Raw genomic sequence first — 15,237 nt, 5'->3', positions numbered from 1 at the left:
GCGTGAGTCATGATCTCATCGTTCACAAGTTCGAGCCCCATGGGCTCTGTGCTGACAGCCTGGAGCCTGGAGCCCGCTTCGGATTGTGTCTCCCTCTTTCTCTCAAATATAAACATTAAAAAAATCAATCTCTAGGGGAATTGCCTAATAAACATTAAAGTTCAAGAACTTTTGCCTGCCCAGGGCGCCTCAGTCGTTAAGCATCGGACTTTGGCTTAGATCGTGATCTTATAGTTGGTGAGTTGGGAGTCCCACACTGGATGAGCTTGAGCCCCGCTTCAGGTAAAAACACAAGCCCCGAGTGAGCCCCGCTTCTCTCTCTCCCTCCTCTCTGCCCCTCGCTCACTTGTGCCCCCACCAAGAAAAGAAACTTTGCCTAACTCAAAACCCAGCATCCAACAAGGGCTTGATTAGTCCACCGTTTTGTTTAATTTTTATTTATTTTTCAGAGAGAGAGAGAGAGAGAGAGAGAGCAAGAGCAGGGGAGGGGCAGAGAGAGGGAGACATAGAATCCAAAGCAGGCTCCGGGCTCTGAGCTGTCAGCACAGAGCTCAACGCAGGGCTCGGACCCACAAATCGAGAGATCGTGACCCGAGCTAAAGTCAGAAGCTTCACCGAATGAGCCACCCAGACGTCCCATGCCACCCTTTTTAAGACAGTTCAACTGAGGACCATCAAGTTTCAGCAGAGTGACGGTGAACAATGAGTCTTCTTTTCATTAGAAGCTCTGAAAAAGAACCACAATTGAGGAAGGGTGATCATCCCACAGTCACAGAGCCATTCTTCTCTGCTGAATCTTGGAGTCAACCAGCACTCTCAGGGTCCGCCCCCACCCCACCCCCTTCCTGTCCCTTTTGATTTAACCTTATCTTTATCTGGTTTGGCAAGAATAATCCTCCAATTGTTCTAAGCACTTATTCGATATGACTTTCAGGATGTTGCAGCTCTTCTTGAGGAGGCAGTTTGAGAATGAACCTTTACATGGGGATTAAAGGGGATCTAGCATGCTGGGCTAAGATGGCTTGAGTCCTTTCTGCAGGGTATGAGGTCACTCAAAGATGGTGCCCACGAGCAACACGCTCTGAAACAACTACTTAACACGTAATTGCTCTCATTATGAGCTGTCCGGTTGTCAAACAGGTTGAACTTTTATTTATTTTTCCTTTTTAGTGTTTATTTTTGAGAGAGACAGAGCGTGAGCAGAGGAGGAAAAGAGAGAGAGGGAGACACAGAATCCGAAGCAGGCTGCAGGCTCTGAGCCGTCAGCACACAGCCTGACGTGGGGCTCGAACCCAGGAGCCACGAGATCATGACCTGAGCCGAAGCCGGACGCTCAACTGACTGAGCCACCCAGGGGTCCCTGAACTTTTCTCAATAAAATGAGGCTTATGTAGTAAAATCTCTATTACTGGTTAGGAGATTTGGTTTCTAGCTCTGGTCTACCACCTATGTGGTCTTGATAAGTCTTCCCTCTCTCAATCCCTCATTTTCACCTGAACATAAGGCAAAACCAGTGTAGGTCTCTGAGCCCAGTGCCCAGAGGCGACGGGGCTGTTGAGGGGGTGTTCAGAGTAACAGGGTCTGAGTGGACAGCTCTCAGGCCTCCCTCTTCCTGGTTTCCACACAAACGGTTTCCCTTCACCTCTCATTTATTAGGGTCCCAAATAAGAATTTTCTCCAACACAAAGACTGGAATGACTTTGGCGGGGCTTATTTTTCTTGGGCTGCGGCTCAGGCAAAGCAACTGGACATTCCCACCAGTCACCATCATCCTTCTCGACCGCCCTCTCCTAAGTAAAAGGCATTAGACTGTGGAGAAAAGCAGAAGGGTGATAAAACCAGATGAAACTAGGCTTAAATTCAAGCTCTATCCTATGTGGGTTGGATGACCTTGGGCAAATCACCTCACTGCTTCTGACTTCAGACTCCTTCCCTGCAAAATGTTCCCCTCACAAGAGGAGTATAATTATGATAAACATGTAAGTACTGGAAGCAAACTAGACGTTCAAATACCAGCCAGTCACTCCAACCACCCCTCTCCCCACGTCTACTAGCTAAGACAGAATCCCATTCTAGGCAGGTGTCAAGGCAGCTCCCCTTATGAGGCTGTCCACCCCCAGAATCGGAGTTCTCCAACTCCACAGCTGGGTCTGGTCCCAGGAGCCTTCTTCTGCCCTGGAGATCATACCTTTCGGACCTGCGTTTGCCCTCAGGGATCCAGTGAGACAACCAGATGGCTTTGAGGGAGATGGCTCACATCAGGCCAAGAATTGGGGTGCAGAAGGGGCAAAAAGAAATCTGAAGACCTTTCCCAATGTTCCTGCCACCAACTGAAACAGCTTCAGGCTTTTCTATGGGGCTGTGGGGACCTCTAGTGGCAAGACAGCTACGCTTCTTCCCCTGGAGCACCAGGGTGATATTCCCGCTCCCTGAGCCACACCCTTGGACTCCACGTCCTCTTTCCACTCAGCAAATGTCCACTGAGCTCCTACCACTTGCCAGGCCCTGTTCCAGGTGCTGAGAACACAGCCATAAAAGCTCAGACCCAAGAACCTGGGCTCATGGCTCCCAAATCCCACCCCACACAGCTGGGCCAGACAGAAACACATAAACGTCCAACTCAGTCTTTATTGACTGTTCCATCTTGGGACCACCAGTGCTAAAAGGTGGAAGGTGGGGGGCGGGGGGGGGGGGAAACCTTTACGCACATCAAGGACCCCATAGCAACCCCCTCACAAGAGAGAATAAATCCAGTTACAGAACTTACACGGCAGTTGGGAGAGATGGAGAGAGGGGCACGGTATCTACAGATTTGAGGGGATGCTGGAGGAGGTTCTTCAGCAACGGGACATGGCGGTGCTGAAGGGGGAGAAGGGACGGGGTCAGCCGCTGATCTGGACCCCCTCGGCCTCAGCCAGAGGGTAGATCTCGATGGCCTCCACCAGGGGCAGTGCCTCTGCCGCAGTCTCCATGACGGCCAGCCCCACGGCGGCCTCCGCCTCTGCCAGCTGCTGGCGCACGGCGGCCTGATGCTGCTGCTGGTGGGTCTTGCGGTGTTTCCACAGGTTGGAGAAGGAGCGGTAGCTCTTGCCACAGTCTGGGCACGAGTAGGGCCGCTCGCCCGTGTGAATGCGGCGATGCTCTGCCAAGCGCATGGAGATGGCGAAGGCCTTGCCACACACCTCGCAGGCAAAGGGCCGCTCGCCTGTGTGCAGGCGCCGGTGGTCCTTCAGGTGGGTGCTCTGGCGGAAGGCCTTGCCGCAGTCCGGACACGGGTACGGCCGCTCGCCCGTGTGGATGCGCCGGTGTACCTGCAACGACGTCTCTGTACTGAACAGCTTCTTACACTCGCTACACTCCAGGCCCCGGCGTCGGGCCGGGGCCGCGGGGACCGCGGGGGCCGCACCCCCCAAGGCGGTCGGGGCGGCCACAGGCGTGCGAGCGGCCCGAGGGGCCCGAGGGGCAGGGGGCTCCTTAGCCAGGACCTCTCCGGGCCCGGCAGCCGCGTGCGCCGCCTCGTGCGCCTGCAACCGGGCAGCCGAGCCCACTTTCTTGCCGCAGGTGCCGCACTCGAAGCGCCGCGGGGCCTGTGCGGCAGCAGCCGCGCAGCGGTGCTCGCGGAGCCGCAGCGAGGAAGGGAAGGCGGCCCCGCAGGACGGGCAGCGGTGGGGCTGGCGCCCAGCGTGGGCCACGAGCTGGTGCACCTCCAGCAGCCGGCGCAGCAAGAAGGAGCGGGGGCACTCGCGACACTTGTAGGGGTACTCGCCCGTGTGGTGGTAGCGGTGCATGAGCAGGCGGTAGGGGCGGTGGAAACGCACCCCGCACTCCTGGCAGCGGTAGGGGAAGTGCTGGGCGTGCACCAGGCGATGCTGCCTCAGGGTGGAGCTCTGCGTGAAAGCCTTGCCACAGTCCCCGCATCGGTAGGGCCGCTCCCCCGTGTGCGTGAGCCGGTGGCGTGCCAGGTTGGCGGGCGAGTTGAAGGGCTTGGAGCAGTCCGGGCAGGGGAAGGGCCGCTCGCCCGTGTGCGTGCGCAGGTGGTTCCGCACGTGAGACTTCTTCTTGAACATCTTGCCGCAGATGCCACACTTGTGTCGCCGCTCCAGCCGGTGCACGAAACGCTGGTGCCGGGTCAGCTGCAACGCCTTGCCAAATTCGCGGCTGCACAGGAGGCAGCGGTAGGTGCCTGGGGCGGCGGGACCTCCCGGGCTCTCTTCGGTCACAGGGGGCTCCGGGGCGTCTGCGTCTCCAGTCTCTGCTGCGGCTGGCTCAGGGAAACCAACGACAGGCTCCTCTGGCGGGACTGGTGTTGTGGGCAGAGGGACACCCCCCGCCCCGTGCGTACGCCGATGATACAGGAACTTGGTGAGGTTGACAAACGTCTTTCCGCACGGACACGAATGCAGAGGATTCGGGGTGTGGGCTCGCCGGTGGGCCAGGAGGAGGGCCTCGGTGCCAAAGGCCAGGCCGCAGTCCACGCACAGGAAGTGAGACTCGCTGCTGTGGTCTCCAAGGTGCTGGTCCAGACTGGAAGGGCTGGGGAACACACGACTGCACAGAGGGCACTTAAAGACGCCCTCCCGGTGACTCCGCAGGTGCTGCTGTAGCTGGTGAGGGGAGAGAAAGAGCTGGTCACAGGCGGAGCAAAAGAGCTCCTGGGCGGCCGTCCCGCCCGGCTCTCCGCTGTTGTTCCTGCGGGCCTTGCGCCCCCGGCGATCGCGCCCAACGGCTTCACCGTTGCGCAGCTCGTAACTGTGGTCAGAGGACGGCAGGGGATCAGGCTGAGACGCGGGCGCCTCTGCAGGGGACGGAGTCAGGGTGTCCTGCTGCAAGGCAGGCTCCTCGGCCTCCGGGGCAGGAGCAGGGAAGTGGGTGGCCTGGTGTTCCAGGAAGTCGGCCGGAAGCTGGAAGAGCTGGGAGCACTCGGAGCATTTGTAGAGGAGCAGCTCCACCTCAGTCACCACCTCAGCGGTGGTGGCAGCAGCAGAAGGGACAGCGGCCCCCTCCCCACCCTCTTCTGCCTTGCGGTATGAGTGCTCCACAGCCACGCGGGCCTGGCCCACAGGGGGCCCCAGGACAACCGGGGACCCCAGGACAACCGGGGCCGGAGGCTTGGTGGGAGTGCCCCGGAGGTGCGTCTGCCGGTGGTTCAGCCAGAGCTCCTGGCTGGCGAAGAGAGCCTTGCAATCCACACACTCGTAGTGGATGGTACTAGAGCTCAGGGCAGGTGCCTTGGGTGGTGGCTCGGCTGGCACTGCCTCCTGGGGGGCCATCATCTTCAGGTGCAGCTCCTGGTGCTCCAGGAGCTGGCTGGGCGACATCAGCAGCTGCCCGCACTCTAGGCACTGGTACTGGCTCTCCTGCACCAGGGTCTGATAGAGGCCCGTGCCGGAAGCTGCCTCTGCGGCTACAGTGACTCCAGGGTCAGCCACGCCCACCAGCTCAAAGTGCTGCTGAGGCACATGGGAGTTCTGGTGCATGAGCACCTCCTCCAGGGATCCATACAGCTGGTTGCACTCAGAGCAGACATAGCGGTGCTCAATGTACAGGACCGTCTCCTCCGACTCCTCAGTCATGGTGGCAGTGAGGCCCTGGGCTGTGAAAAGAGGGAGGTGGAGACGAAGCACAGCTAAACTAGAGTTTCTTCAGTCCTTCCCAGGGACGATTCCTTCCCTTCGTCACCCACCAAAACCTTAGATGTACTTTACCCTCGGACTTGTTTCCGTTTTCCACTCCCACCCCCCACCTAACAATCCTTCCTCTCCTGCACACACAAGACCGAGCGCAACACCTCCCAGCGGTCCCTTCCCAGAATCTACCCTTCTCACCTCTGAACCAACACGCATCGAACTCCACCCACCAGATCCTTATAACCTGTCCAACCCCTCACCTCCCGTGCCTCGCAGCTGGCCCACAGCCACGCACATCACACAGGAGCCCGTGTCTTCTCCACTCAAACCTCCTTCCACTGACTTCTCCTTCTTACCAACTCGCTACCCCATTCCCGCTCCCAGGTGCCCGGGAGCGTCCTCACAGGCCCTGACCGCTGTCACTTCTCCCAGCCTCACTCCCCCTTTGTTCCCTCCCCCAGGTTCCTGACTTCTATTTACACCCAGAGGACTGCCACAGGGGCCCGCCACTTTCAGAGCCTTCACAGGGTACAGTCCCTCTCCTTTACCCCCAACCTCTAGTATACACGGTCTCTCCCTCTGGTGCCCAGACTCCTCAAACTCTCCCTTCCCTCAATCAACTTGTCTCATGTTGGCCTAACCCATCGCATTTTACACTTTTCCCCCCTTCACCACTCCCCATGATACCCAGATCCCCGACTTCAAATTTCTCTCTATATACCAAAGCCCCCTCCTACAACCCAACCCCCTATCCAGATTACCCAGCCCCATTTCAAAAACACCTAACCCTTTCTTCACACCTGGATTCTACTCACCACCCTAATTCAAGACACTCTTCACCGAAATTACCTCTTCTTTACGCTGAGACCTCACCTACAATCCTTATGTCCTCTCCGGTACCCAGATCCCCTCTTCACATTGACTTAAATGCCTCATCTTCATACACAACCACCCCAACCACTATGGGGATACCCACACCCTTCTTCATGTCAACTTCAGCTCCTCTTCTTTACAAAATGACCCACCCTAACCCATCTCAGGGATGCCCAGATACCACCTTCACATCAACTTAAACCCTTCCTTACAAACCCACGCCAGGGACACCCAGACCCCCTTTCGCATTATTAACCTAGTATTTTCTTATTTGCAAAAAAGACCCCACCCTCCCTCCCTAACCCATCTAGGGACGCCCAGATCCCCTCTTCGTATCAACCTAAGCCCCTCTTCTTTGCAAAAAGGCCAAACCCCACCCTAACCCACTCCAGCGATAATCAGACCCCCTCTTCATTAACAACTTAGTTTCTCTGCTTTGCAGAAAGATCCCAGCACGTACTCTAACCCAATCCAGGAATATCCAGACTACCCCTCACAAAGCCTTAAAACTTTCACACATACTTTTCCTACTACCCCAAACGCCTTTAGAAATACTCAGACCCTATCTTACTATTATGACGAATCCCTCCAGCCCCCAACCCAGAGGATGGCCAAACCCCTCTTCATTACACCCAGAACCCTCTCACCAGCTTATTACCCTGGGGATACCCAGACCCCCAACTTCTTGTCAACCTAACATCTCATTCTCATTCCAGAGATACCAAGACCCTCCCCCATTCAGCACACCCATACCCAATTCCTACTCTTCATCTGACCGAATTCCCTACTTTTCAAAACATCACCTCTACCCAACCTATCCTGGGGACACCCACCCTTTTGACATAACATAACCCTATGCACAGAGACTCCTCTCAGCCCATTCCAGTGGTATCCACCCCCCTTTGGTTTAACTCCTTTTCACGTTAACGTAACCCCATTCTCCACACTCGGACCTCGCCCTCAACTCTAAATCTCCCCTCCAAGGATACCGATTTTCACACCAAATCCCTGTCACTGGTCTGATTCCTTACAAGCATAACTAGGTTTTCTCTTTATGTTAACTTCATTACCTCTTTCCTCACGCCCTACCCCCCTCCCCGGACACCCAGGCCGCCTCTAACCTTCCACCCCACCCCCCTCCGGTCCTAGACGGCCCACGGCCAGACCGTGGCCCCGATGAGCCTCGGAGCCTCTCCTAGAGGCAGCCCAAACGCCTCCCTTCCCACCCAGGCCCCTCCCAGCCCCTCGCCCGAGCCTCGCCCCTCCTCACTGGGACCGTCACACGACTCTAGCCCCCTTCGCTACCCCCGCCCCCGGCCCGGCCCCCGCCCCGCCGCCCGCGCGCCCGGCCGGCCGTTGGTACCGCTCCGCCCTCCCCGCCCGGCGCGCGTCCCCTCCGGCCCTCAGTGCGCAGGCGGGGTGGCACGGGGAGGCCAGGAGGGGGGGAGGGGGAGCCAGGCCGGCTTTCCGCGCGCCCGGCCGCACTCACCCGCCTCCGCCGTCTCGCACGCCCCGGGCCCAGGCCCGGGCCGCAGCTCCCCTCGCGCGGCCACCCTAGCGCTGCGCCCTCTCTAGCTCCCGCCGTAGCCTCTCGTCTGCTCCGCAGCCTCGCTCTCGCCCCCAATCGCCCTCAGCAACGCCCCGCCTACCTTCCTTCTCGGCCGCTCCGCGAACGGCCGAACGCGCCCAATCAGCGCCTGACTGGCTCCTGCCGTTCGACCAATCGACGCTCACGTCTCTGAGCCTTGGGCCAATAGTATGGATCGTCGGGATCCTTCGCAGTGCCCAACCAATCCTCTAGCGATGTTCCCTCACCGGCCAGCCCCGGGGTTGATAGTGCCCGCCCCCTTAAGCCCCCTGGAGGATGCGCCTCCTCCAGCTCCTCGTCGACTCCGCCTGACGCCTGAAGAAGGGAGGGCCGCGCGGTGACGTCAGGCGGCGGAGCGAGACTGCGGGCGCCATCTTGGGGGCGCCGGGCTGGAGTCGGGTCGGGGTCGAGTAGGGAAGTCGGAAAAATTGAGGCACACGACACCCAGAGGGTGGGGGCGGGGGAGCTGTGGCACTGGCACCGCGGCGGAGCGAACGGAGAAAGTGAAGCATCATCAGTCAGCGCGAAATGGGGAGGGGAAACTGCAGCAGCGAGCACATGGAGGGAGTAAAAAGGGAAACTGAGGCTCCAGACTCGCTTCATTAAAAAGAGGAACGGAAGCAACAAGAAGGAAGGGGAGAGAAGCCGGCGGACTCTTGAGGAAGGGGGGAAGGGAAATGTCAAAGGAGAAGCGAGGAGCGAGGGAATCTGAGGGAACAAGGAAAACCTGAAGGGGAGGGGAGGAAATGGGGAAAAGCGAAAAGCAAAGACAGTTTCATTTAAGAAACGGGGAGTGTGGGCGGGGTGGGGGGAGAAAACCTGAAGGACAACTAGGATGAAAACCTGCAGAAAGTGACCCTGTAGGAGACGGACTCTGCTTCCTTCCAAGGTGCCTTCCTTCTGCGTTGACCCAGGGCTTCTGGCCATCGCTACTCTCCCCCTTTGGCCCTCAGGGCGTTGGCCTCGCACTGTTACGTTCCAGAGCTACCCTGTGAACCAACCCAAGGACAGGAGCTTCAAGAGATTCCTGTACTAACTGCTTCCCCCCCACACCCCATTTCTCAGAGGAGTAAACTAAGTCTCGAGGAGTTGGTCATTACCTTCCTGAAGCTAAAAGCTACCGAGGGACTCCCAAGCACTGAGTAGGACCGAGGTGTGACATCTCAGTCATCACCTGTGTGGTATCCTTCAGTTGATTTCTAACTGGCCGTCCTAACTTTCCACTAAATTGAAATCCCTAACACCAAGCCAATATAATTATACCAAGCTGTCTGGATTGAAATCCTGACCCTGCCACTTCAGCTGTTGTCTTGGACAAGCTAAATCCCCTGTGCCTCCGTTTCCTCATCTGTGAAATGAAGACCCTAACCCCTGCTTCATGGTTGTGGGGCACAGAGTAAAAGCTATGTGGAAATTGTTTTTATTAGGACCTCAAGAAGCCCAGAAAAGTTAAGTAGCTTGCCTGTCCTTTGGAGGAGACAGAGCCAGGGTTCCAACCCAGGAGTTGACTCTGAGGTCTATGCTCTTGGTACCCCCCACCCCCCCCCTCCCGCCCCAGGCTCTACTGCCTGGCAGGTGGATGTCCTGTCCTGCGGGGCATGTTGAATGGATGAATGCAAGAAGCAGAAGAAAGAAGTTGGTGGGAATGTGTGAGCTCCAAAGCTGGTAATCTGCGTTTGCCATCAGGGTGAAATCCCCTGGGGTGGGAGCCAGAGAACCTGGAAGTTAGACTCAGGCTTTGATAGGCTCCGTGCACCTGGGCAGGTTCTCACTTCCTGCCAAAGCCCCCTTATCTGCCTGAAAATGCAAGGGTCCAGCTTGGCGTGTCAGGCCCCTTTCTGCTCAGACCTTCTGCTTGGACTTTCCAGTTTATCTGGGTTGCCTAGGATCTTTCTCTTCTGATGATACAAGAGTAGGCTGAGCCCTGGGTCAGTCTTTGTGCAGGTGGTGGCATGGGACTAGATTTCTGGGGTAGGTTTATTTTACAGAGGATAGGCATTCTTTTTGGGGGGGCCCCTGCATAAACAAAGGCCTATAGGCTGGCATGAGTCTGGGCTTTCAGGCTTAGCTGGAGCTGAGGGTGGGTGTTGGGGGACCATGGGTGTTGTCCACGTAGGGTGAGGAAGTGTATGCAAAGTTGGTGGTCCTTCAGGATGCCGTATATATGTCAGACGTATGTCAGGGATGCTCCATATGGGATGAGGGTTTCCTATGCTCAGCTGGTGTAAGGGTTGCCATGTGCTGTGTGTGTGTGTGTGTGTGTGAGTGTGAGAGAAAGGCATATGGTCACGTGTGCTGGGGGGCTGCACGTGAGTGTGTCAGTGTCTCCTCCCCATCACGAGCATTGGGGGTGGTGGTGAGTCACGGGCTCAGCCTTCAGCGCCAACTGTCATGTTCCTTCCCCCCAAATTTCACCCCCCCACCCAGCCGTGCACCACCCACCCCCACTCCGAGATCTGTGTCACTGCTTCTGTCTTCCATCCCCCTGTCCTGCTCAGCTCCCTCTGAGATGCTGCAGTGGGCTCCCTGGAAGGGAGTCTCCCACTTCTGGCTCTGCCCTCCAGTTCCTTGCCCTTTCCCACTGCCTCTCTGCTCAAGTGGTAGCTAGAGAAGGAAGGCCTCTTTGCCCCACCCGCTCATGTCTTGGGTGCATCACGTCTCTATGCATTATAGAGAATTCCCATACTTGCCGCCCCATCCCTTCTCCTCTATGGGGCTATTTCTACTTCTGGGGGCTTCTCCCTTGTCTCCAAGAGTTGGCTGCTCCCGCCTTAGGGGACCTCTTGTGTCCACACGTCCTTGTGTTTACGGGTTCCTGGTATCTGTGCCCACCCATCCCCATTTCTGTGACCTTCTCCCACTTTGCTTGGCCCGTCTCCCTGTCTCTATGATATGCATTCTTGTTTCCATTTCTGCAGGCCTCTCCTCCTGTCCGTGGCCTTCTCCTGTCCCCGTGGACCACTCCCTATGTCCAGGGAGTGCTTTCTGTTCTCATGGGCCTCTGTCCATCTTCCTGGGGGACTCTCTCTCTGTCCACCAGCTGCCCTCATCTCTGAGGTCCGTCGCTGTCTCTGGTCTGCTCCTATGCCTCCATAGGCTTTTCTCTTTTTTATCTGGGCTTTTCCCCTGTTCTTGTCCTTGTGGGGTTTGTGGACCTTGGCCCACCTCTGTGAGTTTTGATGGCTGTCTTGCTTTTCCTCTGCATTTTCCTTCATCTCTGTAGCCCTCTCCCCCCAGCTCCATGGCCTTCTCCTCAGGTCTCCCTGCCTCTCATCTCCGTGGGCTCCTGGGCAGGGCGGTGGCATGGTGGTGGAGGGGGTGGCCCAGGGGTGGGCCCTCCATCCAATGCAGCGCCTTCCCCTCATCAGCATTCTCCTCGCAGGCCCCCCAGCCCCGACCAATACGATCTCCCCCTCCCCCCCCCACTCCCTTCCCTCCTCTTTCTCCGCCTGCTGCCCTCCCTTCCTCCTGCCCGCCCTCCTCCCTGCCTCCCTCCCTCCCTCCCTCCCTCCCTCATCTCTCTCCCCCCCGCCCCGCGCTCCAGGACCCAGCGCGGGCGGCGGGCGGGCGGGCAGGCAGGCAGGCAGGCGGCGGCCTCGGAGGGGAGAAGGAGAGGTGGCGGCGGCGGCGGTGGAGGTGGTGGTGGTGGTGGTAGTGTTGGCGGCAGTGGCGGTGGCAGCAGTGGCGGTGGCGGCGGTGGCCGGCAGCAGGGAGGCAGGCCCAGCTGGGGACCCAGAGCCGGCGGCTGCGCCTCGCAGGGGACCAGGAGTCCGTGGCCAGGCCCTCCCACTGAGGCCCTGCACCGGGCGCCCCCGGGACACCCCACCCTCCTCTGCCTTCCTCTTCCACCTGCTCCTCTCCATCCTTCCCTCCCTCCTCCTCTCCCTCCTCCCCATCTCTCCACCTCGCCGCCTGCCCCCTTCTCGGCTCTCCGGGTCTCCCAACACCCCGTCCTCCCCAGCCCCTCCACCCCTCGGCTTCTCTCCGCCCCTAGCATGCTTTTCCCGTGGGGGCTGAGGGCTTGAGGACTCCAGGCCCTTGCCTCATCCAGGGCAGGGCCAAGGCTCCAGGGGGGAGGGGGGAAGGGGTGGCCCCCTCCCCCCAATCAAGCCCTCCCCTCCCCCACTCCTCCTGATGGCCGGCTTCCTTGTCTCCAGCCAGTCCTCGCCCCCCGTGGCCCCCCCAGGCCGGCCCGGCTAGGGGAGGGGGCGGGGGCCCTTTCCTGGGCCGGCTTCCCCCTCCCCCGGCTTTGCCTGTGCCCCCCTCCCTTCCGTTTTCACCTTCCTCTCCTCCTTTCCTCCCTCCTTCCCCTCCATTTGCTCCTTCTCCCTCTCCTCTCTCCCCTTCTCTCCTCCATTTTCTCCTTTCCCCTTCCTCCCTTCCCTGGCCCGCCCTCTCCTCTTCCACCTGTCCTTCCTCCCCGCTCCGGGGAGCCCCTGTTTTGGATTAGTTGGGGGCCACTGCCGGAGGCGGGGGAGGGGGCCCCGTGGACTGCCCTCTCCCCCCCGCCCCCGGCCACACCACCACCCAGCGCCAGAGCATCTCCCCGTTGTCTTTCTCGGGCCTCGAGGGAGCCCAGCCCTCCGTCCCACCAGGATCCGTGAGTGTCTGCAGGGCGGGGGTTGGGCTTGGGCCAGCCTGGGTCCTGGAAGGCTGGGCTCACCACCGTCTGGTGGGGCCCCCACCTCCCCCTGCCCCCCTCCACGAGCAGGGGCCTGCCCTGTGCCTCCCCCGTCTCCCAACCTCTGTTCACCTCAGCCTCTCTTCACCCTTCTTCTGGGTGCAACAGCTCAGCCTTGTCCCCAGCCCCTGGGGTCCTGAGGGGCTGCCTGGCTCTTACTTGCGGGCTCACTCCTTCTGTGGGACTCCTGGCCAGTCTCCGCCCCTGCTTTCTCCAGCCGTGGTCCCACGGCGACCGGTGACCGGCTCTGTTCTCCCTCTGTTTCCGCCTCTCTTCTTTCCTCATCCTTTCTGCCTGCCATCCCTGTCCCATCCGCTGTCCGTCTCCTGGAAATGTCTTTCCTTTTTTTTCAATCTCCATTTCGTGTGTCTCTCAGGCCTCTCTCTGACTCTGTCCAACTTCTCTCTCCTTTGCTGTTAGCCTAACTCTTTCTTGTTGTGTCTCTGTTGATTCTCTCTCTCTCTCTCTCTCTCTCTCTCTCTCTCTCTCCCTCTCTCCCTTTTTCAAAACTCCCCTGCATCTCGTCTGGCTCTTTTGGAAGCACCCACAGGTTTGGCCCTCTATCCACTTCTCTCCATCCACTCTTTGCTCTGCCTGTGCCCCTGCTCCCCTGTCCTCCTCTGCCCCTGCACTTGGAGCCTGTCTTCCTGTTCACTTTTCTGCTTTCCTCCCCCAGATCCACTCTGGGTCCGGCTCCTTTCTCCTCAGCCGCAGCCACTGCGTGGTCTACTTTGTCTTTTCCTTGGTGGTCTCACTCACCCCCCATCCTCTGCTCACTTCTACGTCCTGGCCTGGCCTTTTTGTCCTCATCCCTCCCCATGCCTCGGGGCTTGTGGGCTCAGGGATTGACCACCTCCTCAAGACACCCTGGTGGGTGCATCTCTGTGTGGACTGGCCCCCTTATGTGGGCACTCACCCTGTCCCTGCCTGTGCCCCTCGCTCTTCCTCCCTGCTTCCATTTCCCTCCCTGGCCCTCACTGCCCCTTCTAGTGTGTGTCTGCCCCACTCGCCCCTCCCTCTTCTCGAGATCTGCTGTGTGGCTCCTGCATACATTTTCTCCGGCTCTCTTTCCAACTAGCTCTCTTCCTTTGCAGAGTTTTGCGGGTTTTTCCCCTTCCTGCAGTCTTTGCACCTGTTGTGTTCTTGTGTTTTTGCCCTCTCCCTCACCCCACTTGTCTCACCGATTTGCCTTCTCACCTTGGTGATGTCTTGCCTTCCTGTCTGTCTGCCTCTCCTGGCAGGGCCCCTCACTCGGCTCCTTCTGCCTGGTTGGCTGCTATGCTTCCACCTTTATTTGGCTTTGCCTAAGTGTCTGGGCCTCTGGGGCTCAGGCCTGCCTGATTCCCTGCCTCTGCTACCTCGCGCTCTCTGTCTTGTCTCCGTTTCCTTTGGTGTCTCACTTCTAGGCGACCTGTGTGGGTCCTTCTCTCTCATTTAGCCCCAGGGACCTCTTTTTGGTCCGTCTGTCTTTCTATCTGGGCCTTCCTGTATGTCTTTGTCCATGTGCTGTCCCAGACCCTGGCCCTGCACTCTGTGTTTCTGCTCCCACCCATGTCTGCCACCTGTGGGACCCTGCCCTCTGGTCCCTGTCTCTCCCTCCGTCTTCCCTGTCCTCTAGTCTCTGTTCCCTGGTTTGTCCCCAGAAGCCCCTGATGTCTCGGGTTGACCCCCCTTCAACTCTTGCCTCTCTCCAAGCCCCGCCCTCCACAATCCTCCCCCTGAGAGTTCTTCCTGGTCCCCCAACTTCCCTTGCTCCTCCACCCTTGAAGTCTTCACTGTAGATCCGGATTACCATCTGCAGCCCCCAGCCTGTCCATGATGCCCTCCCACCCCTCAGCCTGCCTTTCCCAGAGGCCCTGGGAGAGGGAGCTGCTCAAGGTCATGTGGGAGTCAGGGGCAGAGCAGAGACTGTTGGGTCTCCTGCTGCCATGGCCTAGGTTTTCCTGGCCACAAGGATGGTCCAAAATCTTGCACTGTGCCTCTACCCTCCCCTGGCAGGTTTCATTCTGCTGTCTCACTACTTTAAGCCCTCCATCCATGGGGATCAGGTGGGGTGCAACGAGACCCCTAGGCTCACCTCACAGCACTCTGGGCCTCACAGTAATGCTCTCTCCTGGAAGCCCAACGCCCCTTCTCTTGGGGCACGGCTCTCGGCCAGGGGAAGCCGTGCATCCAGCCAAACTCATCCCTGCCTGGGGGTTGCCCCATAGAAGGCTGGGGTACCTGGAGAACTCTAACTCACTGGGGTTGGAGCCATTCTGGGAAGCAAAGATGCATTGTCTCCCCCTAATCCTCAGCTCCCCTGAGCAGGGTGGGGGGCTGTAGTCTGGCACCTGCTTTGGCAGACAGCAGACTCCCTGCCTTACTCTTCCCTTCCAGCTCTCTCTGGTGGCATCTCAAGTGGGCTTATGTCCTCTCTCCATTCTCTGTATTTCCTGTTCTATTCTGTGTCTCTCTTATGCCTTGAT

The 15,237-nt window shown here is 58.7% G+C and overlaps 2 protein-coding genes across 13 annotated transcripts in view; one reads left to right on the top strand and one right to left on the bottom strand.

Moving 5' to 3' along the window:
- Positions 1-2,609: 2,609 nt before the first annotated feature.
- Positions 2,610-8,135, bottom strand: ZNF574 (zinc finger protein 574). 6 transcript variants are annotated; one of them, XM_042969607.1, is made up of 2 exons: positions 7,990-8,135; positions 2,610-5,593 (listed from the first exon to the last, which is right to left on the bottom strand). In XM_042969607.1, exon 2 carries the CDS (start codon positions 5,571-5,573, stop codon positions 2,883-2,885), a length of 2,691 nt encoding a protein of 896 aa, XP_042825541.1. In that variant the 5' UTR covers positions 5,574-5,593; positions 7,990-8,135; the 3' UTR covers positions 2,610-2,882. The 6 variants fall into 6 exon arrangements, with proteins under 6 accessions (XP_042825541.1, XP_042825535.1, XP_042825536.1 ...); XM_042969601.1 differs by lacking the exon at positions 7,990-8,135 and adding an exon at positions 5,888-7,713; XM_042969602.1 differs by lacking the exon at positions 7,990-8,135 and adding an exon at positions 5,826-7,712.
- Positions 8,136-8,400: 265 nt separating this feature from the next.
- GRIK5 (glutamate ionotropic receptor kainate type subunit 5) overlaps positions 8,401-15,237 on the top strand; it is a 58,372-nt gene continuing 51,535 nt past the window's right edge. For 3 of the 7 annotated variants that reach the window (XM_042969277.1, XM_042969276.1, XM_042969275.1), the window contains exon 1: positions 9,545-9,753. In XM_042969277.1, coding sequence (XP_042825211.1) covers positions 9,702-9,753 — 52 coding nt within the window. In that variant the 5' untranslated portion in view covers positions 9,545-9,701. The other 4 variants (XM_042969279.1, XM_042969280.1, XM_042969278.1 and 1 more) reach the window with 4 other exon arrangements.

The sequence above is a fragment of the Panthera tigris genome, chromosome E2, assembly GCF_018350195.1.
Source record: "Panthera tigris isolate Pti1 chromosome E2, P.tigris_Pti1_mat1.1, whole genome shotgun sequence".
NCBI classification, from domain to species: domain Eukaryota; kingdom Metazoa; phylum Chordata; class Mammalia; order Carnivora; family Felidae; genus Panthera; species Panthera tigris.
Note: the sequence above shows the minus strand (reverse complement) of the source record. Positions and strands in the feature narration are given on the sequence as shown.

Excerpts from the sequence above, each read along its gene's own strand:
- ZNF574 (XM_042969601.1), bottom strand. The coding sequence starts at position 5,924 with ATGTGCGTGGCTGTGGGCCAGCTGCGAGGCACGGGAG. Across the intron at positions 5,594-5,887 it reads CCAGCTGCGAGGCACGGGAG|CCCAGGGCCTCACTGCCACC; the intron begins GTGAGGGGTTGG and ends CTCTTTTCACAG.